At 39.4% G+C, this 26,345-nt stretch overlaps 1 protein-coding gene across 1 annotated transcript in view; it reads left to right on the forward strand.

Moving 5' to 3' along the window:
- The first annotated feature begins 3,598 nt into the window (after positions 1-3,598).
- Positions 3,599-26,345, forward strand: part of LOC115775167 (ELAV like neuron-specific RNA binding protein 2) — a 37,665-nt gene continuing 14,918 nt past the window's right edge. The window contains 3 exon segments of the mRNA XM_030722705.1: positions 3,599-3,933; positions 23,209-23,299; positions 24,460-24,700. Of these exon segments, the coding sequence (XP_030578565.1) occupies positions 23,228-23,299; positions 24,460-24,700 (313 nt within the window). The 5' untranslated portion in view covers positions 3,599-3,933; positions 23,209-23,227.

Consider the following 26,345-nt stretch of genomic DNA (forward strand, 5'->3'; position numbering starts at 1 on the left):
AAAAGTGATACAAACAGAAGGCTAAGAGGCATGGATGGACATTTTATTCACTGGGGTAGTAGTCTAACCATGCCACTGTGACTTTAACAGGCAAAGGAAGAAGGAAATGTTGGCTTGTCTAACTCTGGAGAATATTTATGCCTCTTGGATGCAATGAAAGGCTTTTCTTTTTTAAAGTTACAGATATTGGATTTTTAGTGTCTTCTTTTCACCTGTTCCCCAGCTAAGTCAAACATGTCCCACAGTACATTGTGCTGGTTTGTCTTCTTGGTGGTATCGAGGCAGCAGAGCTCTTACTGCTCCCTGGGCAGGTTGTAGCTGACCAGGAGCAGCAAGATAGTGCTGGACCAAAGCTACAGGAGTCCGGTAAGGTTTGCTAATGACTGTTGCCTCAACTGCCATGCGAGAAAGTCCAAGCAGCATGACGTGTAATGTTCAGCAAGTATTTGTATTTGTTCATCTCTGGGTAAAGAGAAATGGTAACTAGTAGGCCACAGTAATGGATATTTAACTTGATGGAAGTTTGAGAATGAGCTCAGCTGTACCTGAAGTGAAAGAGCTGATTGAATTAGTTTGTTCAAACGACAGGAGGAAAAAGAGAAAAAAAAAAAGTAGCTTAGCAGCCCCTTTATTGGGTGTTAATTTGCTGGCTTCATGTTCTTACTGTCTAATTCTGTTACTGGAAACAAGTAACACAGAAAAGTACTGACGCCCTCTATAATTCCTTGATTTATCCTGATATATTGACCCTTCTTTGCGTTTGATCTTTAAAATATAATCTACCTACTGGCTAAGTCTTCCTGACATTCTTTTGGGACACACCTTTACAAATCACCATTAAAAATAGGGCCAACAGGTCCATGTTCTCTTTCCTTTTTACGAATTCTTATATGCTATCTAAATGCTAATGAGCTAATTGATATTTGAAGGCATGAATAACTTCCCCAAAAGCCAAAAACCAGCATATGAGCTGTCATCTAGATGTAAAGCGTGGAAACATTGTTTAGGGGATGGATTTTAAAGTTGTTGGTTTTTTGTTTTTTTTTTCTTTAAGCTTTGTTGGAATGGGGAGTGGAGGAAAAACATCAAAACATATCTTTGAAACATTATTTCCAGGATTTACATGTTGATGACATTGAAATTATGCAAATTTGAAGTAACCTCAGCTAGAAAACTGGAGCTACATCAAACTAAGTGATTTCCAGCGCTGTCTACATCCAGGGAAATTTTGTTTTATGAAAAACTATGTATGTTCAGTAGCCCATTGCTTGTTTAAGCATCATCAAAGGTGCTTTGTTGTGGTAGGTCCACATAAAAGAAACTGACATTGTTCTGTGATTGCAGGAAATGAAGCGTGGCGGGCACCGGCGGACGTCGTTCATATCCTGACTGCTTACAGCTGTTTCTAATATGGTGTAATCTACTCTCTAAAATATTTATTTGTTTCCATTTTTTTCAGTTCAGAGCCATCACTGATGCTGTCAGACCACCATCTGATATCTTGAATCTATTTTCCAGCTGTGAGGAGCTCTTCCCAGAGCTCTCCACCAAAAGGCAAATTCATTAGCTTTTTACTGACACTGAGATATTGTATCATCAGAATTACTTGGGTCACTCATCCTTTTTTCCTTCATGGAATGTAAGTTTCCAGCTAGCCATGTTTTTTATTTTTGTTTGTTTCTTTTTTTTTTTTTTTTTGATAGACGTGGCCTCATTTGGGAATTCACCCTGAGAATGGACTATGTATCCAACATATAGAAACAGCATCATGATGGAATTGTGAGACATGGCTTCAATTTTAATTCATGAAATGCTTTTCTATGTGGTTGACTTCCTGATATAATTCCAACCTTTGATGGCTACAGAGATGAAGATGTTGGAAAATGTTCATTAAGCTTGGTTATGGATCTTTTTTATTTATTTATTTTATGTAAAATAACTTGTATTGATAAAGGTTTGCGTTTTTGTTTTTTTTTTTGTTTTTTGTTTTTTTTAAGATCATTCATATAACAGTTACACATGCTCCGAAATTAGCAGTGAATCTTTTTTACTATAGTGGCTCATAAATGAGTCCTCAGTTACAAGTTTTCATATTATTTCCTTTTGTCTAATTTATAATACGTTTTAACACGCAAATGTGAAACACATTGACAGTATATAGTCAGAGATGCTGTATTCTGAAGGTTGGCCTTTTTCATTTGATTTTGTACATCCTGTATTTATTTGTTGAGACTGGAATGTGTGTGTGTGTGTGTGTGGGTGGGGAGGGGGGAGGTATGATTAAATGTCTATTGTCACAGTTGATGACACACATAACTAAGAATAGTGTGTTTGAGTTTTTAAACATCCTATCAGACATGACAGATTGTCCGGCATTTATAGGACATAAATATAAAGCAGCATGCACTACTATGCATGTGTGTATGGCATATATTTGATGCAGATCCATCTGTGTTTTGCTGGGAATTATATACTGTCCATGTTTGAAACTCTCTCTGCTCTTAAAAGCACCGCTCTCCCCTCTAATTGCATCTATGTGAGCCTAACTGTTGCTCCACCCTCTGAAAGTCGACAAAAGATGCGTATGGGATAACTCCTGCTGTAGAGTGCGCGTGTACATCTAGGCATCACGCTGCTGTAATATCAATATGCCTTTTAAAAATGTGTTTTCCGTTGTAGTGCCAGGGGAGCCCAAATTAACGCCCACCTTTGTTTCTAACCTGTAGGTCGAGGATTGAGGGCTGACCGCTGACTGGAGGGCTCTGAGGCAGACAGCGTGTAGGCTGCATTTACAGTTACTGTATTAGAGCAGTGCGCTGTCCGCGGTGCTGAAACCTGCTGATTGCGGGGGATTCGCATTTAACAGCAGTGCAAATGAGTTTTTTGCACCAAGATCATTCCCTGTTTTTGGCAAATGATGATATGAGAGTAGTGAAATGGCGCACACAGTGATGCAGCGGGTGAGGACGAGTGCGACTGGCCTACTCGAAAACCGTTTCGGAGTTCTACTGTCTCTGTGAGGGCTAGGATGGAATATAGGGTAAAAGAGAGAGGGGAAAAAAAGAAGCATTTGTAACACGTGAAAGCAGCACACATCGCTAAAATGACTTCAATAAGGTCGCTTTCCCCCTCTTTTCTTAGATGATGGTGACAGTGTGGTGATCTGCTGTTAAACAAATTTGTGCGGAAAAAAAAAAAAAAAAAAAAAAAAAGCGGAATATGCTACTCCCGAGTCGTGGTGTTATTCCCGCCCGCTGCACAGCCCCATACCTCGGCAAAGGCGATGTTTGACTTCAAATGCCATATTTAGGAAAAATGTTCGGTCGCTTTGAGTGACTGGGGCGAGGACGAATGGCATCTTGTGATCTGGGAAAAGACGGCTGAGCCCAATGAGGAGCGCCTCAGAGCCAATAGCGTTGGAGCACTTCTGTGCGCATAAGCGGTGGATGGAGCTTCTCTGGGTATACTTCCGCGTCCAATGCATGTTCATGTGTAGGTTGAATGGATGAAACGGGGAGTGCGGAGAGGTATAGGCATGCTGTGATACGGCCCTATATATTTGCCGGCAGGACTATCTTCCTTTTAAAGACAACCTCCTACACGCATTGGTTTCCACTCAGTGATGTCGCGTATTTGTGTGGCGCACCTGTAAAGAGCGAGACAGGCAGAAGCCGGCTTTTTTAATTATTTGATTCCTTTTCTTTCTTCTGTTTTTTTCCCCTTTTGTTTCATGCATTTGCTGAAAGGAACTCATTTCTGTGTTTTGATTTAATAAATATTTCATTTCCTCATTTTATCTTGTTTGTGTTGGCTTTTATGTTCCCAAGTTTGAACTAAAGAGAGCGGAATTCATCATTTTACACGCTATTGGCCAGGTGTTTCATTCAGAGATTGTTTGCCTAAGGACGTCCCTAACTTTCATTTGTAGAAACGGTAAGATATTTTTTACACATTTGCTCATTCACCTCAAACATGTGAAATCGATATATATATTCATATATATATATATATACATATTTTTAGGCTGTTTCTGTTCGCTGAGGGCAGTGTGTGGAGCAGATCATGAATTCACTGTAGGCTCAGGCTGTCTTATTGCATGCAGACGCGATGGGAAAGTCGCCGTGATGCATTCATGTTTCCACTGAGGGCTGATTTTCAACTCTGAATCGCGGTTGCTTGGCATAGAAGAGTCTTACAACAGGCTTTCTCCGCACATGTGCTCAATTATTTTTATTTTTTTTCCCCCGACATAGACGGACGCACTATGGTGCACACTCTAGTGTGCAGAAATGCAGGCCTTTTGTACATTACAGGGGCTGAAACGCAGGATCCGCATAGTAGTCGTTACACTGTATGTAAAGGAAGAAACGTGGGGAAATATTAGACTATTACATATAGAAAATAATAGTGCTGTTCTTATCATAGAACCAGTAAATAATCATAATTAAGGTATTTGATCTTAGATTAGAGTTCTTGCATTAATATCTAAACTTGCAATTTTAATTTAGAATCTAAAATTTCAAAAACAGGGCTACATACAAATGTGATTTTTAAATTTTTGGTAGGAGAGCAACTTATTTTTTTTTCTGATTTCAATGTAACAGTCTATACGGTTGAAGATTCACTGTAACTGTAGAAAGATTACTGCTATATAGGTTAAGTGCAGCCTGTGTTGTGCTACTTAGAGTTGCTGGATGAAGTTCTGCTATCACATGCATATTTCTATGCTATTTTTGAATTTCCATGCGGGTCTTATTTGTGAAGAGTACACAAGCCTAGCTCTTTTTTTTTTTTTTAAACTGATCCTAACCTTTGTCTGCATTCCTGTCGTGATCAGCCTTTTTATAGGCCACCTATATATTAAATCCATGCCCATGTGTCTGTTCTGCAGAAATAACTGAACATTTGAAAAAAGGTTTTATATTAATTGTAGTGGATCAAATTATGCAAGGCTCTCTTTAAATTGGCTGATTACCCTATAAAGGACCCCCTGTTTCAGGTTTTTGGAGCTTGTAGCTATTTCACAGCGGTGTTTTTCCTGCGTGTTTGATGCTGTTTAAAGCTACAGCCTACACCTGCAGCAAACCAATTAATTCGATAGTTATTTCCGGTGTAGAGAGGTTGGGTTGCCGCTGATTGGCCGAAAGTGTGATTAGTTTATTTAGGGTGGTTGCGTTCCCGCCACCGCCCCAATACTGCCAGCAAAGGTTTGACGTCTGCAGACTCTGCCTCAGTAAATTCCCCACAACGCCGTTTCAACACCTTAAGGTAAGATAAATTCAATGATTAGTGTTAATTTAAAGCGACAAAAAACAAAACAAAATTGCCAAAAGCAACTGTGTCGGAAAACCGGATGAAAGCTGCTAGCTAGGCCAAACAAGCTGGATATCATGCTAGCTGAACCGATTAGAAACGCTGTTTTAACGTAAAACTTCGCCCGTGTAACTTAACCTTAAAAGTTAAAGTTAATCGACGAACTTAATCCGGTTGGTAGCCAGTATAAAATTATGCCGGCTAAGGGGGACTGAGCTCCCGCCCCCGCCTGAGGCTGTTAGCTAAAGCATTGAAAGTTAGCTAAACGAGGTGCTGCTCACTGACATACAAGAACTGTGAGGGGAAAAAGTTGCATAAAGTTGACGTTTCACCAAGATTAAATGCGCCACCCGAAACCAGTGTTGGCTGTGTAATTGTAATTTGTAAGTAGTCGTGGTCTTTGATTGCATGAACAGCTCTGCAGCACCACCTGCCCCAGGTTACCCTAATTGCTCAGGGTTGTAGTTCTTCCAGGTGAGGGGCTTCACTTTGTCTCACCTTATTAAAAATGGCTTATCCAGCAGGTCCTTCAAGTCAGTCGGTTTTAACACTGGCCTTTACCTTTAAAACATACTAAAGCCTATAAATTAAACCAATTTTTACATTTAAGCCGAGTGACTTGTACACTTTTATGGTACTGTGGTGTACCCTTCGTTGTCAGATCTGACCAATATTTTGCAGAGATTTCAGCAATTGTCTACTTAAAACGAGAAAATGTATAATTTTTTTAAGAGCTGTGAATTGTGTACACAGCCACAGTTTTATTATCTTTGAGGAGTGATTTTTATGCATTTTTGGTGTACGTGTTAATGTACTGCCTGATCTCATTGCCATCAGCAATGCCAGTACACTTCTATTTCGGGTGATGCTGTAACCCCCAGTAAAGAGCCTGGTAGGTTTTGTTTTTCATAAGCTTGAGCTGTTAATACTGGAATTGCGGCATAAACCAGTGCATTTTGACTCTGCTTTGTACTTAGTGTGGCCTTGAATATTGAGTGACTGTCGAAGCCACAGGCATCAGTTCGTGGTGAGTAACCTTCAGCTGTGAGGTCAAGAAAAGATTACATATCATGGAGTCAGCAGCTCAGAGCCTGACCAGCTAATTTACCAGGAAGTTGCCAGAATACAGGACATCTGTGGGTATTGGGGGGGGGGGGCAAAAGGAAACTGATGTTTGTAAGCTGTCTATTTTTTTTTTTTTAAAAGCTCCTTAATAGTATTACTTTACACATTAAAGACATAGTGTCTGTGCTGCTTTTTGTCCAGGCATCTGATTAAATACAACGCTACTAAATATTAAAACTGGAAAAATTTATTTCTGATGCAAATGGCTGCTCCAGTCATGCAGCTTTATTTTGTTCCTGTTATACTAGCTTTAAGACCACTATCGGCTGCCTAGTGATTGCACTTAATTTCCCAAATATCAGTAGTGTTGAACACAGCGCAGGGGATATTAATTCAGCTGAAGCGTCACAGCAGATCTAATCATAGGTATATAAAAGATATCTGCTGCTTTTAGGCATTTTTCTTCCTCTCTGTTCGTGCAGCGGCCACAGCTTCAGCAACCTCCATGTTCCTGAGGACAAGAGATAAGAGCGGGTGTCTTTATGTATTATTGAGCCCCCACGTCTGCCTTTCTAAATAAAGGCTGCTGACAGAGTGACTAAAATGCAGGACAGTGAGTGAACTTCCAAAGGCCACATCACTGTGCTCTGCACGGCGACGTGTGCTGCTGTCAGAACTGGGTTAGTATACAGTGTGTGGCTTTAAGGAAAAATGCAATTTTGCTCCCTTTGTCCTTCTTAAATGTCCACCCCATCCCCTTCTCTGTCTTTGTTGCCTCGCCCCCCGTCGCCCCCTTGCTGCTGATAGTCTAAGGCTCTGTGGCTTCTGCACTTATTGTGTGTTGGCCACAGGGTGGCTGTCCCCTGTATGTGCAGGTCATTACTGGAGATCCGCAATGCACTGCCCTTGAACTCTGTCACTGCTTTCTCATAGGCCTGTAGAAGTGATTTTTTTTTTATTTTTTTTTTTTTTTTTTTTGTGGTGAGTGCTTTATGTAATTTAACTGTATTGGTGTGTGGGCTTATTTCTGGTGGTGGATGTATGCCCAGTTTTATCTTAACATTATACATGTTATCTGGACATTAGTGAACTAGATTCATGAAAGTATTTTTTTGTGCTATTAAAGTAGCATGTGTTCCTTTCTTAGTAATTTTAAGTACCAACATTTAGATTTTCAGCAGTCTCATATGCACATTTTTTTTCTTTAATTTACAAGTTTCATAGTAGGAGCACAAGGGCAGCTTTAACTTCACTCAGATTTTTTTTTTTTTTTTAAATGACTTGCATACTTTAAAATATAATGGCAGATACAGTGCTGTTATAGCACTGTATAATAGCAATTTTGAAATAAGGTTTTAGTCTATTTCCACTCTTTAATCAAATTAAATTGTCCAATGATACGTTTGACTTGAATTTAGTTTATACAAAAAACACTCATCAGTACTTAAATTGTATTGTAGACAGTTGGAAGTTGGTTCTGAAACTGTCATTTGCTTTTTCTAACATAATACTTAAAGACAGTAATAACAGATCAGCAAATATGAAAAATGATAAGCACTGACATATTGAGGTTTGTACTTTTAGCTCTCCAACAGCACAGAGCATGAAGTATAAAAATGCCTCTGGTTAGGATTTCTGAATAACTCAATACTGATGAATATGTGTTGCAGTCTCTTGAGCAATATGAGCCCAACTGAACTTTATTTCAGCCAAATTCTGCAGTTTTTTTAAAGTAACATTTTCTTCTGAGATTGCAGGATTATTGACTTTTTCAAAAGTGTTTGTTAGTGAGAAATTGTGCACTTATAATTTTGGAGGCAGGCTGCCAATTATAACTCACAGTTGCATCACTTTTCAGTATTGCGACATCCTCTGGCTGGCATGGGGGAACCACGCATGTATAAATTCCCTTTTCTCAACCTCAGGACAAGCGTCACAGACATAATATATCGAGTGCTTGGAGTCATAGGGGCGTAAGTGACATTTTGGTCAAAATTGAGAGATGTATATCAAATGAAAGCTCTTGATGTGCTCTATCTACTGTCAAAATTACAGAAGTAAAATATTAATAGGAATAGTTATTCAACAAAAACCAAAAGGCTTAAATCTGAATGCACAGAAGAAGTTGGTGCCAAAAGGGGGTAAGTGCATTTACCACAAAGCCACTATTGTTCATTAAGCATTGTCAATTTGTAAAAAGAACCATGCTTAAAAAAAAAGGGGGGGAAAAAAACCAAACTAAAATTGGTATAAAAAGTAAAAGCAAACTATAGTTTTTTTGTTTTTGTTTGTGTCCCCCCCCCCCCCGCTGTTTGTTCACATGGCGAGAAACTGCAGTACGGAAGTTAAAATATGCAGATAAACTGTTAATAAAAAAAAGTATTTCTTATCCGATTACTCGATTAATCGCTGGAATAATCGATAGAATACTCTGTTACTAAAATCGTTTTATGCAGCCCTAATATATATATATATATATATATATATATATTAGGGCTGCATAAAACGATTATTTTTAGAAATACTACTATAGAAATACTTTTTAAGAAAAAAAGTATTTCTTATCCGATTACTCGATTAATCGCTGGAATAATCGATAGAATACTCGATTACTAAAATAATCGTTTTATGCAGCCCTAATATATATATATATATATATATATATATATATATATATATATATATATATATATATATATATATATATATATATATATCTGCATATTTTAACTTCCGTACTGCAGTTTCTCGCCATGTGAACAAACAGCGGTGAATGGAGCAGCTACAAAGTTCTCTTTTCTTCACCTTAACACTTGCTGATCAGGTGCTTGATGAAGGACCTCCAGCTGTTTCACAGATTTAATGATTGTTACTGAAAGAAAAAGCTGCTGTTTTGGACGCTGGAAAAACGTTTCCTTTTTCACTACTTGAGCTCACCGTCACAGCTTCGCCTCTTTGCGCTTGCGCAGTCAAAACCGCTGCCTGCTATGAGTGTTTTGAAAAACTAGTGGCTGCGGGAGCCATGGCGCATGTGTGAGTAATGTTGTAATGCTTTGTATTCACAAGCATTCCCGAAAATACGTTTCTACTGCAGGTCTATATTTAGGCACTAATAAGAGATTAAAGTATAAAAAATATTTTGAAGGAGCCCCTCGGTCCTGGGGGGCGGGCCTTCCGGTACCGAACCATCGCTAGTGCTAATGGCCCGCGCTCGCTAGCAAACCAGTTCTGGTAGCTACAGCTGAAGTAAAGACAAAAATAGCAGCTGAAATTCTCAGCGAACACAACACACACAGACACACAGAGAGCAGTGGAGGCGTGGAAATGCATGTCAGCGACAGTTGCCACCCGTCCCGTAAAGTACGGAACACGGCATGTTACGGAGCCGTATTCCACGGAGTCCCGTAACATACGGGGTTCTGTATTTTATGAGACAGGTGGCAACTCTAGATGATCCACTCTGTGTTAAATGAAATCCATCGCAGCGACGGAGAGCTTTTTAGAATGTGTGCTTGTGTATACGTGAGTGATTCACACTCCAGTCCAGTAGCAAATTATATATATATATATATATATATATAATTTGCACTCTTGTACAATGTCACTCTTAATATAACCCTTCCTTACCAATGTTTTTATATTTATTTTTGTTTCTATATGTATAGTCTTGCACCCATTGTTGGCACTCACTTTGATTAGTTACTGTAGATTGTTTTACAGCAGCAAGAAAAAATACAATCTCCCAAGTGGGATCAGTAAGTATCTATAAGAGTTCACCTATAACCCCCCCCACACACACACACACACACACAAATCTAAGTTAAAGTGCATCTAAAGCTGACTTGCCAGTAAGAATGGCACAGCAGTTTTTGAAATGTGGACTAGAGAGCAAAGCAATTAAGAGGCAGGAGAGATCCTGTTAGGATATGACATGACAGTGTTCACTCGTCAGCAAAATGAGCTTTGATTGAAAGGAATTAAGTAGACCAGGGGTAATGTGTCAAAGCAGTAAAACACATGTATGTGCTGACTTAGGTAGGACATGTTTTTTGCTCTAATAAGTCTCATCTCAGTCATTAGGCACATGAGCTAAAGACAACAGCTTAGCTGTGGCTTTGGCTATATTTACATGTAAAACGGTGTGTATTTTTTTTTTTTTCCCTTCCCTCAAGCAGAACATGGTCTCAATGAATGCATGTGCAAACAGCTCATTCAAAGGTACTGCTTCACCTAACAGAAAAGAGGTGTCTGTGCACAGAGAGCTGGGGACTTTGTCCAGAAGTCACTTTTTTTTTTCTTTTCTTCAAGTAAAATATATTGACTAAGTTGGCATTGGTGAAGTGAAATGTGATTACTGCTGAGAGTGAGAGGAATGTCAGACACCCAAGCTGAGATACAGTATTCCTACATAAGGAAACAAATTGCTGCTTGATTTTTTTTTTTTTTTTTTTTTTTTTTTATTACAGTTCAGCTAAAATCGAGCCAGTAAATAAATGGTTGAATAAACCCGAAATTTTCTCATCAAGGTATAAGTAGATAGTAATACACCCCCCCCCAGTATTTTCTTTTTTGTAGCCTTATTCTTTGTACTCTTAGTGTGTGGGTAGACTAGTCTCATCTGTTTTCAGCTGGGATATTTTGAACTGTTACTTGTGGGCTTTTAGTTTTCAAGGACAGGTTGTGCATGTCAGTGTGTGCACTCTGGAGTTCTTTACTCTGCAGCTTGTCACGCATACTTGGTCAATTTAATCCTCCATGGAGTTTGTAGCAGAGATTCGTGCCTCCTCACTTTAAGTGCTCGCTGTCACATCGGTACATGCTGATCTCAACGTTGGCTTCATGTTCAAGTTGAAGAAATTCAGTGGTCGGTCAAATCTGTACCTGTTTGACCCCTGTCAATATCTTGAAGCTTTATTCAACTCAATTTTCCCTGGTGAATGTTTTGTCAGTCTTAATGAATTCACCTGTAGTATATAATGACTGAAATTGTTCTAGGAAGCAGAGGTTTAAAAAACTATAGTAAATGTTCAGGTTGACCTGTGTGGTGAGCAAAATGTAGTACTTTCCGTAGCAATCATGTAATGTGTAGATTGCTTGATTACCTTTCACTGTAGGTTCTTTAAATTGAAAGCCTGGATATTTTCAAGTTGTCATTATGACTTGCATGTATGATTTAATTTAAATGTAGAGCCAAAAGCTGTTTGAGGCTACAAACATCTATCTTCAGTTGTAGCCTGTCAAGAAATATTATAGAAGAAAACAGGATCGGGATAGTATTAACTAAAAGGAAATCATTTTTTTTTTTTTTTTTTTTTTTTAAATAAAACTGGAAACTTCAGGGATAATTCACACAAATTTCCAGAATGTTAAGAATTTTTTGCCAATTGTCTGCCCCCCCCCCCCCCCCCCCAAAAAAAAAAAAACAAAAAAAAAAACTTTGCTATGGTGTAAAATGGAAACACAGCAGAAAATTGTGATATTGGACTCTAGGAGTGGACAAAGGTTTTTTCTCAAAATCTCTATTCTAATCAATTACAGAAAGTGTAGGGTTGTTTCATCCTTGCAGGACAAATACAGGTATGACTGTTATGACACTGGGTTGAGGGGAAGGGGGGGTTTCTGTTAGGATGAGCTGCCCCTCCACCCTCCAAGGCAGTAACAGTAAGAGGGGAAATGCTGAGATTTATTGATTCAATAACAGTTGATTTTTCAGCTGTATCTCAGTGGAATTTGATCAGCTGTGAAATCTTGCTTCTGAACACCCACTCAGTCACTTTTCTATGTAATTAATTAGCACAATCAGTGAGCTGCTAAAACAGAGCCAGCACCATCAGCTCAGAGGTTGAAGGATGACAAATGGCTTGGAAACAAAAGTTTAGTGCCTCAGGTGACTACTTGCAGCTTTGTGTTAACCACCGAAAGGCCCCTATACTTAATACAAGGGATCCACTGGCTGATAAATTCTGGGTCAATATTGAACAGTTTGCCCCATACTTGATGTTGATACCAGTGTTTGGGCTTAGTTATTTCATTGTCAGGGCAAAAAAAAAAGTTATAAAATTAACAGCTTTAAAATCTTTCAACTCTGTTAGCCACTTCTATGTTTAGTTGGTGCAGAACTGATCACCAGCTCCAATCAGTAAATTATTTTTCCCCAGATGTTGAAGGCAGTCAGCAATGCGAGCATCAGCTGATATACTGGTGCATCTCTACTTTTTACACTGTGAAAGTGTTCACTGTATTTGAATTGGAAATCTCTATTTTTCCTCATAGCAGCACTGTGTGCGGAACCTTTTCTTCCCTTGCGAGAATGCTGTGGGATCTGAAAGTCCCAGTAACTAAACATGCTACACTTTAATGAGTCCTAAAAGGCAGCCTACTCAGTGGGGTAAATTGTGGAGGTGGATGGGTTTATCTTAGCAGTGATGGGAAAACAAAAAAAGAACCTTGTGGTCTTTATCTGGGCCTGGTTTCTGACGAAAATTGTGAGGCAAAGCCTCTAGGGGAACAAGATGCTCTGCTCTAAGAGGAGGCTGCTGGCTGGCTGCACACAGTGAAAGCCTTGACTGAAATTTTTTGTGGAGCGGCATCTTGCCAGGCTTCCTATTCCAAGTGTTTATCTAATGAAATATTTCTGCCTTGTGGCAGTATCTCAAGTGGGACAGTAGCCAATGTTTGTGCATTGTACTTAGAATAAAAGGTGAGACATGAAATGGAGATTGAAGTCAGTCAATTTCTTTAACAATATGCTCTCCTGTGTCCTGCTTTCTTGTTACTGTGCACATGAGGAGGCAGTTTGTAGAGCAGCTTAACTGCTTACAAATGGAGTTTTGGCATATTAAATTAAAAGGGCACACACATCTGTGCAACCTTTTTGTCACGTTAACAAAACAGCTAACGTTTTGCAGTCCCCAGCTGGTTTCACTTTGACAAATAGCACATGAAAAGAGCAGTGGGAGGGTTAAGCTGACCTGTGAAGTTCAGAACCTTTTGTCATTTAGTTATTGGTATTTTAAGCTTTATTTTAGTAGAAAAGGTTAAAAAAAAAAAAAAAAATCTGATTTAGAGGTACATATATGAAGGATAGGAAAGTAGACCTGTTTGGTCATTGTGATATACCCTGGACTGCAGGTAAAAGGCTGCAGTCCAGTACTTAACACACTAATAATGTCAGTGTTTTCTGTATGAAAGTTTTATGCATCTCCAGTAACAGTTGCAGGCTATAAGGGCTGTTGATGATGAAAGAATAGTTTAAACCCCAGGATAGATTTCTTATTGGAGAGAATGTATAACTATTTAAAAATCTGTTAGGTGAGTAAATGTTATTGAAAATAATATGAAACTTCAACAATATCCAGGCACAATTTATTTTTTGTCTCATCAGATTAATTGATCCTGATGAGAAATGAGAACTAGAATTTCTGTATTGGATTTCAATAAGTCTTGCTAATGATTTCTGTCAATGACTGTCATAAATAACATTGTAAAGTCTAAATTGATCTCTTCTTGACATGCACTGCATTATGATCACTCTAAACTCCATCGGCGGAGCAGCAAAGTAAAGCTGTAGTGACTGCTCATGATGGATGACCTTAAAGATTTGGATGTATGTGTAGTCACACCAGCTCAGGCTACAGTCTGATGTGCCAACCTACAGAACGTTAACTACAAGCAGCAGTGATGCCAGACTGCAGCAACTGTGATTGCTTTTGCGCATGGACATTCCTCTGTGAAACCAAGTATAATTTGTAAAGGGTATTATTTGGGCTCCTTTTTGCTAATAACTGTTGTCCAGCATTGATTAAATTTAACTCTAGGTCACCCATGGATTTCAGTCACAAATAAACTTAACTCTGTGGTATACTAACTCTGCCCACTAGCATTTTGGAGATATACAGGATTCTAGCCAGAAAAAAATTTTTCAACCCAGTCCATGTAGCGGGGTGGGGTGTAGCATTAGCAAGCTGATGCTAATGTTAAACGCTAAATGCTGCTCCTGATTGCTAGTGCATTGATGGTAAACAGTAAACAGAGTAATTCTTTCTGCATATAAACCAGAAGAGGTACACTTAAATATCATGTATTCAGCGTGTCTCAGCGCGCCGTTTCCTTCCACAACCTCAGCATGGCGCAGCACTGGTTGATCAACCCTGGGTTGTTAAAAGCAAGTAGTGGTCTTCAGAAAACTCACCACATGGCCTTAAATATGTGATGCAGCACATGAAAAGCCAGCAAAAGATGCAGATCGAGAATCCTGGCAGTGCAAAAAACAGCCAAGCGATGACACAATCAAGAACTACTGGACTTTGCTATATTTCTTAGCTTTGCTGACTACAAATATCTTTCAAAACTATGTCCAAAAATATTGTTTGAACAATTTTTGATGCATAAACTGAAAAATGGTGTCCTATTTTGCCCCTAACCCCTTTCCAGCATACCCCTCTCCCTCCTGTGAGGGAAGGTGGCGCTGCTCAGTGCAGCCACACACTCCGGGTGGGGTGTGACCTAGCCAGTCAGCCAGAGGAATTTGCCCAATTTTATGATCCTGGCAACTTCTGTCTTTGAGACGTGGCAATAATACTGTGTGGATTGTGATCAGTCGACAGTTTTTTGTAATCATTTACAAATGTGCTGCAAGTTAGTTTCCATTTGCATCATCACTGAAGCACAATATTTCAAAGAACAGATACAGTTTTGACATTCAGTGTAAAAACTGATAGAAAATAAGCAAAGATGGATAATTGGAATCTTTTTTGTGTGTTAATCTATGGGTTTTAAAATTTCAGGAAAGAAAGTTTAAAAAGAGAATTTTGGACTCTGGGCAGATTTTCACACGCTGTCACAGATGTAGAGTGTCCACAAGAGAGTAAAAGCAAACTAGTACCAGAGACAAAATGTTTTGATTTATTTTAAAAAGGCATTTTCTTTTTTTTCTTTTTTTTTTTTTTTTTAAACTAGCTGGGGTGCAGTCACTCTGTGGAGTGTAGTTGGGTTTGTCGTCATTACTGTCAACCGATGTTTCATTATTCATAAAATAAAGTTCAGGCTGGTGCCTGTCCATTGTGGTTTGTTTCCTCCAGTTTATTGTAACATAACTTGCTACCCTTAAGCATCGAGGACTTTTTTTTTTTTTTTTTTTTCTTTTAAAGATGTTGTTATTGTTGGCTAATGTATTTTATTAGCCTATTGTTATCTTGACTATTTTCTAAACATTGAAAAACACTTTTTAAAGGATTAGTAGACATAAAAATGCTTAAGATTCAGTGGATTAACAGTTTACCCTTTGCTATATTCACTTATTAAGGGAGCCTAAATCAGTGGTCAGTTCAACTAAAACAGAAACATGGAATCTGCAAAAAAAAAATTGCAATGGTGTGCATCTTTGTTGGAAACCATATGGACTATTGTGCACTTCAAAATCACACTGAATAGTGGACTTTCTCTTTAGCCTTGTGTTCATCTTGTGTCATGGTCTGCTGAGGCTTTTTATCTAAGTGAAATGCATCTGTGGTAATGGGTCATGTTGGTAAAAGCAATTTGCTGTGTGGTTGTATTTTCCGTTTTTGCTTGGGTTATGCAGCGAGTGGTTTTGACCTTGGTTTTGGGACATGCCAGCAAATCAAATGACTCATTTATTTGCACTTGTGCAATGCAACGTTGAAAATTCAATATGAGTGCACAAATGTCTTTCCCAGCCTCCAAGCAGCGTTGACCTGAATGTATAACTTTCAGTTTAACTAAACGTTAAACATTACCATCATATAAGGATTACTACAAAAAATTTTATCATCCTTACAGTTGTCTCTAGAAGAAATGCTGCATTTGTTTGCTAATGTTTTTGGATTGTATTAAGTAAAAATGGATATCTGTGGAGTTCATCACCCAATATGTCTTAATATGTTTTTTTTTTTTTTTTTTTTTTTTTTTTCTCTTTCTCTTCTAACCCATGGTTTTTAATAAAAAAAGGGGGGGAAGGTGTAGCTCTTTGACACAAAAGCAATTTCTAATGACCAAGTTAACAATGGCCTGAAGACTGAACAAGCCAGTCACTACGCATGGTTATTATGAAACAGCAAGTGAGGCTGCTACTGCATTGTATTTTCATGTGCCCCGAGTAAACTGTGCATCACGCCATTTTACACATGGATTGTGATCTGCCAAATATCTGGAAACAGTGGGACGAGCGAATTGTGCGTGACACGGGATAATTTTAAATTCAGCTGATTATTCCCTGTTGTGAGGATGTTCTTGCAGGGACTTCACTGCTCGAGCACAGCTGACTGTTGGCTAGACTCCAGTGTGTCCTGTCATTCTGGCTTCAGTTAGCTGATAAAGTAATCGTCCAATGAGAAACTAATTTTCACATTTGAGGGGAAGAAAAACAAAATGCAGCATGGTGGTTAGCACTGCTGCCTCACAGCTAGGACATCTAGAAGGTCTGGGTTTGATTCCACCTTGGCCCGGGCCTCTGTGTGGAATCTGCATTTTCTCCCCATGTCTGTGTGAGTTTTTCTCCAGGTACTCTGGTTTCCTTCCACAGTCTTAAGACATGCAGTTACTGGGGTTAGGTTAATTGGTCATTCTAAATTGCCCATAGGTGTGAATGTGAGTGTGAATGGTTGTCTGTCTGTGTTGGCCTGTGAGCCTGCGACAGGCTGGCGACCTGTACAGGGTGTGCCCTGCCTCTCGCCTCTGGTCTAAATGCTGCGGGAGTGCCTTGATTAGTAAACTCTGCTTGTTGGCAGAAACCTGAATTTTGTCACTAGAAGAGCTGTGTTCTGTACACCAGAATAAACAGCGATATGCTTAATGTCCCCGTAAATAACGCTACCCTTGAACATTGTCAGTTTTAGTCAAGCAATCACACTAATCACACATTCAGAGTACACCTCCAGTTTTTCACACTTGGATAGACTGAGGTCATAATTATTTCTAATTGAGAGTCCAGAGCAGTTCTGCAGCTGTTTGATCTGACTGACATCACGCTGTTGCTGCAGTTTGTGTACATAATTGGTGTTGCCAATTTAGTGACTTTTTTTTTTTCTTGTTGTTTTTGCCTCTTTTTAGACCCATAAGTTTGGAGGCTTCATGGACAAGCTGTAAATGTTCTTAAATGTCAAATTGTCATTTTTTTCCCTCCTCTAGTCTCCTTTATTTTGATTTTTTTTTTTTTTTTTTTTTTTTTTTTTTTTTTTAAGGTAGCGAACATGGCACACGTGATTTGGACAGGTGTTATGATCAGTTGTTTTCAGTGTTTAGATCTTTATACTTTCCCAAATTGTAAGGAAACAATATTTTTTTTAATTTAAAGGTAGATTTTATTATCATACTCTTAGCAAGCTGCTAACATACTATCAAAATAATTATGGTAGTCCTCGTACTTACAGCTTTTTAATTTTTAAAAAAGTTATAAATGCAAATTGTAGTTAACTTAAAATTGGCATGACATTTACTGGCTTGTGCAAATAAACTAAGGGTGGGACTCGATTAAAAAAATTAATCTAATAATCAGATTGTAATTAATCGAAATTAATTGCATTTTAATCTCATTTAAATATTTAACATAAATATTTAAGTTTGGTTGATGAATGAATCAATATACATAAGCTTAAACTTCAAAATTTTGTTTATTTTCCCACCAGTCTACTACACAGACCAACAAGGGTGGAAGTGCTCCTGTGATAAGCAAACTCCTGAAATTAAAGTTAAGCATCACAACTGGATAGTTTTATTCAACATTAATGTCTCACTTGTTATAGTTGGAAATTAATCATTCTCAGCTGTATTCCTTGATGTTGAAATGTGTTATGCTTGTTTTAACATCTTTTTTGAATTAAAGACTTAAAATTAAACCACAAAAAGGAGAAAAAGTTCGTTCTCCGTTTAACCAGCTGCTTTTACACAGCTGTGCTTCGCACTCACGGTTGCTAGGCGACATGAGCTACACAGAGGTGAGGGCAGGTAACGCTGATATGAAGGCTAGCCGCTCACTTCCGGCCTTTGCGGTCTTCGTGGGCTGCGAAGGACATGGGCCGGGGTCCTTCAAACGATGCGGTCATTGAATTTTTGACATTGTGCGTCGATATAATCTGTATGCCTGGAACTCGTGCACTGAGAAACGTTCCACGGTGCAAAGTGCGATTAAAATGCGTTAAAATTTTTAATTCGTTAATTTCCCCGTAATTAATTAATCGAAATTAACGTGTTAAAGTCCCACCCCTAAAATAAACATAAATCTTGGATGATGTAAAGGGCCCCCAAGCTATTATGCAACTGGCCCCCATCTGTTGAATGTTGGCACCCTGCACATACAACCAATGCGTGTGACACTGATAGGTGGTTATTTACACTGTATTGCCAAAAGTATTCACTCACCCATCCAAATCATTGAATTCAGGTGTTCCAATCACTTCCATGGCCACAGATGAAAAAACCAAGCACCTAGAAGCATGCAGACTGCTTCTACAAACATTGAAAGAATGGGTCACTCTCAGGAGCTCAGTGAATTCCAGTGTGGTGGTACCGTGATAGGATGATACCTGTGCAACAAGTCCAGTCATGAAATTTCCTTGCTACTAAATATTCCACAGTCAACTATTAGTAGTATTAATCACCGAAGTGGTAGGCCACAAAAAATTAGTGGGGTCAGTGGATGCTTATTTCCAGTGAAAGGAACTCTTATTGCTTCAGCATACCAAGATATCTTGGAAAATTTGATGCTCCCAACTTTGTGGGAACAGTTTGGGGATGGCCCCTTCCTGTTCCAACATGACTGTGCACCAGAGCACAAAGCAAGGTCACTTGAACAGGAATTCACTGGCCTGCACAGAGTCCTGACCTTAACCTGCTAGAACACATTTGGGATTAGGGCCGCAACGATTCGTCTGTAATCAATGATGTCGACTACAAAAATTTGCTGACATGTAATTTCATTGTCGAAACTTCGTACTTTTAAACCCATCCGTCTATTTTGTTCTGCTTATCATGTGATTTTTGGAATTGCAACACACTACAGGAGGATATGGGGGCAGTATTGCCTCCATTGTCTGCTAATAAAAACAATACCGATGAAGAAGAAAGTAACAGAACAACGTAACGCTAGTGGAACAGAGAGGAGGGTGGAGAAAATGGAGACAGACTGTCAAGTGTGGGAGCATTTGACAGAAACAAAAATAAAGCTGAATGCAGACTGTGCAAAGCAGAGCTTTCCTTCCACGGTAGCATCACTGCAGTGCTGAGCGTTTAAAACATGGAGCTGTGACGTCAGCTCTGGATGGGTACGTTAGGGCGTTGTTGATACCTGATAATATTTGTACAGTAATGTTTGTTTACCTGTCGGAAACAGGCTCTCATGGATGATGTTTGCTAAGTGCCACTATTTCAGTTATGTTAGCTAACGAGTGAAGGACAGTAGAAGCAGCTACATTGGCTCCTTTTTTTTGTTTTTTTTTTTTCTCCCCCTCGTATCCATATCAGCGTTCATTCTGAAAAGTAAACCTCTGTATGAACTGAATTGTCTGAAAACTTTTCAGGCGTTTTGGACGGAAAAACTTTGATTTAATTTGAAGCCTTATTTTAACTTTTTGGACCTCATTTGCACATTATATTCGTTTAAAAAAAAAAAAAAAAAAATTGCATTCATTTTAATGTGCATTGTTTGATATTTATTGTGATGGTTACATTAATGTTAAAATACTCTGGATTCGTTTCAAGCTCGTATTTTTATGGGTCATTATTTTAATTGCGATAAGAGACAAGGTGATAACAGGTAGGCAGGCTTGAGCAGGTGAGTGAGATTGAAATAATTGACTAATCGATAAAAATGACAATTATTTGACTACCAAAATAATCTTTAGTTGCAGCCCTATTTGGGATGAATTGGAGTAGAGACTGTGAGCCAGGCCTTCTCGTCCAACATCAGTGTCTGACCTCACAAATGCACTTCAGGAAAACTGGTCAAAAATTTCCATAAACACACTCCTGGACCCTGTGGAAAGCCTTCCCAGACGAGTTGAAGCTGTTATAGCTGTAAAGGCTGGGTCGACATCCTATTAAACCCTCTGGATTAAGAATGGGATGTCACTTAAATTCGTGTGTGAAGACTTTTGGCAGTATCATATCTGAAAACCAAAAGGTACCAGATGTGAGGTGATGAGTTGTGATCATAGGTCATAAGCAGTTTTATAGGGTGATGCTGGGGTGATTAAAGTAGGGTGAGCTGATTGCCATCGTTCAACCCCCCCCCAAACTGTCATGCAACATGGCTATTCACCCCAGCTCAGCTGTGGCAGTGTTTAGACAAAACGATAAACATTCAAGGTCCCAAAAGTAGATAAAAGCTTCAGTTTACATGTGTAACGTGCATTTGATTATAAAATGGCACATAAGAATATATATTTTTTTTTAAAATGCCTGAATTTTGCTATAAAACGTAGCAGGAAAGATTACATGAATTTTTTTAATTCCTACCTCTAAGTGTACGTATGATGAAACACTAATGGCATATTGATATATGGTTTTAGGAGCTCCCCACTAAGAAATCGGGTTTGTTTTTACCTATCCATGTGACAGTTGCAATGCTGTTTTCACTGCTCGGATGCAGAAAATCAATCAGCATGAGAGTTCTGACAGGCTGACATTTTCACTAGATGCAATAAACAAAGAAACTGACAAATAAGGAACTACATGTTCAGTCATCTGTATTTTTTTTTTTTTTTTTTAAACAGTTTTGAAAAGTAGCCTGCAGCCAAAAAATAATCTTCTCTAACTTTAATTTCACAATACTTTAGCATATTATACACAACATGGGGAAAAGGGTCCTTGTGCAGCTTTGTGCTCTGTAAAGAAGTTAGCAGAGATAGCAGCACTGTAAAGGTTTAATGGCTGATTCTAGCAAAGGTATTTTTACTGGTGTGGATTCTGTTAAATTGTATAAATGAAGATCAATTTGTAATGGTTAATTGACTATGTGATTTTCTGATCGATATGGTGTCATGATAGAATCAAATATTTAAGTTCTTTGGCTTGGATTTGACTTTCTGCCTTGTCTGTCTTTTTTTTTTTTTTTTTTTTTTTTTTTTTAAGTCAGCTGAAAGTCTTGTAAGGTTTGCAGTTGTTTCATTGCCATGCTGTTGATTAGTCTTTTGAATGCATTAGGGCTGCAACGATTCATCGATTAACTCGATTAAATCGATTCTAAAAATTTATCGACACAAATTTACTGTGTCGATGCTTCGTTTAAACTCTGCAGCGCTCAGCTGTCTCGGTGTAAGCGGCGCTCCTCACTAGCATTAGCAGCATTTGTGCTGACGTTTTTTTGTGGGTTTATTGGGGGCTGGCAAACCAACATAGAACTGCATTACCGCCACCTACTGGACTGGAGTGTGAATCACTCACGTATACACAAGCACACATTCTAAAAAGCTCTCCGTCGCTGCGATGGATTTCATTTAACACAGAGTGGATCATCACTAGAGTTGCCACCTGTCTCATAAAATACAGAACCCCGTATGTTACGGGACTCCGTGGAATACGGCTCCGTAACATGCCGTGTTCCGTACTTTATGGGACGGGTGGCAACTGTCGCTGACATGCATTTCCACGCCTCCACTGCTCTCTGTGTGTCTGTGTGTGTTGTGCTCGCTGAGAATTTCAGCTGCTATTTTTGTCTTTACTTCAGCTGTAGCTACCAGAACTGGTTTGCTAGCGAGCGCGGGCCATTAGCACTAGCGATGGTTCGGTACCGGAAGGCCCGCCCCCCAGGACCGAGGGGCTCCTTCAAAATATTTTTTATACTTTAATCCCTTATTAGTGACTAAATATAGACCTGCAGTAGAAACGTGTTTTCGAGAATGCTTGTGAATACAAAGCATTACGCCATTACTCACACATGCGCCATGGCTCCCGCAGCCACTAGTTTTTCAAAACACTCATAGCAGGCAGCGGTTTTAACTGCGCAAGCGCAAAGAGGCGAAGCTGTGACGGTGAGCTCAAGTAGTGAAAAAGGAAACGTTTTTCCAGCGTCCAAAACAGCAGCTTTTTTTTAGTAACCACCATTAAAGGTCCTTCATCAAGCACCTGATCAGCAAGTGTTAAGGTGAAGAAAAGAGAACTTTGTAGCTGCTCCATTCACCGCTGTTTGTTCACATGGCGAGAAACTGCATTACGGAAGTTAAAATATGCAGATAAACTGTTAATAAAAAAAAGTATTTCTTATCCGATTACTCGATTAATCGCTGGAATAATCGATAGAATACTCGATTACTAAAATAATCGTTTTATGCAGCCCTAGAATGCATTGCTGTGAGCTCAGGCTCGGCATGTCACCTTGAACTAGTGTTAGTGGTTTGTTTTTAAAGAGCAGGTCATCATGTGGATTATTTCACCCTGGATGTTTGGACTTGTGTGTGTGTGTGCCTGGATTTTAAAAAAAAAATGCAGGAATGTGATGTGTTGGCTTAGCAGTCTTGGACAAATTAATTTGTGCTTCCTAGTCTTGGTGAACATCTTTGTATAGTGTACTCATCCATTTTCCAAATTCCCATTCCTCATGCTGCTCGTCTCTGTTGTGGCCAGGATGCTCTCTGGACTGAACTCTACACTTCTCAGACCTGTTTTTTTTCTCCGTACTGTAAATGAATTGTGACCAAGTGAAACATTGCCTTTTGCTTCTACTTGGTTTTGACCAATCTGCATGGACAGCCAGTTCAAAATAAAAAGAGGAAAAAAATGGCATCGTCCTCCTCCCCCCCTAAACACTGACACGTGATCTGACTGTTGCTTTTGTTGTTGTTGATCTAACATGAAGTACTTTTTGTGTCCACATTTCAGACGGCATCTCCAAACTAACATGGCAGTCAGACTGTGCGATGTGGCTTCTCTGCTTAGAAGTGGTTCGTGGGCGCCTGAGCCTTGGACTGGGGTCTGTGGCACTTTTATTTCTTTGAAATTTTGGCCAGAGGCCTCTTTGGTCAGTGCTCAGACCATCCCAATGCTAGTTCTTAATTGCTGCAGTTTACATTAAACCACGTTTTTAGCCCCCCCCCCCCCCCCCCCCCCCCCCCCCCCCCCCCCCCCCCCCCCCCCCCCCCCCCCCCCCCCCCCCCCCCCCCCCCCCCCACCCCCCCCCCCCCCCCCCCCCCCCCCCCCCCCCCCCCCCCCCCCCCCCCCCCCCCCCCCCCCCCCCCCCCCAATCCTTTTTTTTTTTATTTTTTTAAGGGCTGTATATGAAAAGTTCCCATGTTAATGTTTGTATTGGTATGGTCTAAAATTTCCTGCCACTGTCTACTCTGTGTGTATCTTATAGAATCAGTTTCAAAATTACAGCCTTGTAGCCTCTGTGATAACTCAGTGAGAATAATTGGTAGTGGACTACATTGATCTTTTTTCTGGAGAATCTGTTAAGGATGACTCTTCATACATTAACGTGTTCTGTTGCCTTAACCAATTACTGTTATCGTTTACGGCCTTTTGTCCAATGCAAGTGTACTGATGGCTGCAGATTTGGGGCTGCTATAGGCTCGGCATATCGAAGTTATTTCGGTGAATGAAATGTTTCACTTTGGTAGGAACTTTAAATCTTGAAGGATAACTTTAAACATGCCACTCCCTAATATGTGTGTCATCAGTTGCTGAGCATATGGCAGATTAATAGATCGTCTTATTGTAGAATGTGTCTTCTGTTTTCTCAGAAAAGCAGCAATCACAAATACCAGAGTAATTTTATTTTCTGGGTCTAGTCTGTTTCAGTTAATATCTTTGTGGTTATGTTACATTGCTAAAATTTTACATTTGTCCTCATGCATAAGCTAAAGGCAAATTGACATAATTAAAACATTTACTCAGTATGTTCTGTGGTGACAAGTTCTTGACATTTCGGTCTTTTTTTTTTTGTTTCCTTTTGTTTGTTGGGGGTTTTTTTTGCTGTCAACCACTGGTGAAATTAAGTTATTAGTCCACAAACAGTGTTTACTGTGTGAAGAGCATCCTTTTTTAACTGTTGGCATTATGGTGCCTTTGTTTCATTTGAATTTAGTTTTGACTTGAGTGCTTTTGTTTTGGGTTTTTTTTCTGTCTCTTTAGCAGGTAATTGCTGCCATGGAAACACAGCTATCCAACGGGCCTACTTGCAACAACACAAGCAACGGTCCCTCAACTATCAAAAACTGCTCCTCACCTGTAGAGTCAGGGAGCGTAGAGGACAGTAAAACTAACTTGATAGTCAACTATCTGCCTCAGAACATGACCCAAGAGGAACTGAAGAGTTTGTTTGGGAGCATCGGCGAAATTGAGTCCTGTAAACTAGTTCGAGACAAAATCACAGGTAACAACTGTTTGCATTGCTAAGGCTGGTTAATAACTGGTCGGTCGGTCGACTGTTTTATTGCCCATGCCATAAGCTTTTGTTGTTGCATGCACTCTGTGATTTAGTTTTTTTCCTTCCCTCCCACTTTAATCTTTCAAATGAGCTATAAAATGTGACTCCTTACCCTTAATATTATGTAGAGGCCTTCAAGTATTCAACATATAGAGTCTCATAGTGTTTTTGTGTGTGTGTGTGTGTGTGTGTGTGTGTATTATACTGTTTAACAAAAAAGGAACACTTGAACAATTCTAACTCTTAGCGCTGAAACGATGGATTTTTGGTTTCCACTGACAGTTAATGTCATTTAACAAATTGGATACAATGTATGTCAGATTTTCAACTTCAATATGTCATTCATCAAGATCTGATGTACAATTTTAAGTGTTGCCTTAAACTGCTTTAATGTGCCTGCTTCTGCCAGAGCCAGTAGGGAAATGACATTTTCAGAAAACTCCCTCTGGGAACATTCTGTTCAGCGCCTTGTATTGGGTAGGTGGACAATTTGCAAATGATTTCAGGTTTTTAATGGGAGGAATGCATCTGGCAGAGGCACGCTGACATGGTCTTTGTGACATGAGCAGGTAGATGATGTTTGAGGCTACAGTATTCTTAATTCTTGCTGTTTGTGGTTAAGGTTATGGAGACCTTTCAGCTTTTCTGTGCGTGAGTTTGAAATGCGTTGGTTTTGTTTGCATTGTTCTCCTGACTCAATGGTGTGTGTGTGTGTGTGTGGTGTGTGTGTGTGTGTGTGTGTGTGTGGTGTGTGTGTGTGTGTTGAATGAGCAGATCTTTCCATTAGAAATGATGCTGGAGGCCGGGGGAGGGGAGCGGGGGAGCTCGTAAACGCAGTGACTTTAGATTATGTGTTCTGTGACTTTCATTAAATTAACACATCATCTGTACACCCAGCCACTTCTGGTTTGAAATATTCATGTTAATATTTCACAGTTCTTCTGTATACCAGACCATTATTCATAGGTCTGTCTTTGCAGGGTTGCTACCATTCCCTAAAGTAACTGCCTCATCTCTAAAAATGCTGTCAAGTGCTCCAACTATGTCAAGCTAAATGGTTTTTTCCCCTACACCAGCTCCCTTCTCTTACACTTTCTCTAAAAAGCATTCCTATTATAGCTGTATTGGTAGAATAGAAGTATAAAAAGTGTGCTGGATTGTTTGCAGTAGCACAATAGATGTGTACAAATCAGGGAGGTTAAAGTTCATCTTCAGAAACTATGGAGTAGACGAGGCAAGTGTGGTGTGTTTGGGTATAGGTGTGTGTATGTGGGTGTTTTTTTGGGGGGGGCTCATTAATTACTGAATTTAAACTATTTGCATGTAGTCATAATGAAAATTTCAAGTGTTTAGTCTTGGATGGGATAAATGCCCTTTGTGTAGCCATGCATAAAAGCAATGCATTTAATAATGTGTGAAATGGGTTGTGCTGAATTGACAAGTGATCCCTGTTTAAAATCAGTGTAGAGCACAGCCTACTTGGGTGATTGAACATAAACAAGGTTTGATAGGTTGCATATTTAGTTGAGCACGTGTGAAGGCAACACTCAAAGTAATTTGAGAGCAAGGAACTAAAGGAAATGTTTTGTTT

The sequence above is a fragment of the Archocentrus centrarchus genome (assembly GCF_007364275.1).
Source record: "Archocentrus centrarchus isolate MPI-CPG fArcCen1 chromosome 18 unlocalized genomic scaffold, fArcCen1 scaffold_23_ctg1, whole genome shotgun sequence".
Classification (NCBI taxonomy): Eukaryota; Metazoa; Chordata; class Actinopteri; order Cichliformes; family Cichlidae; genus Archocentrus; species Archocentrus centrarchus.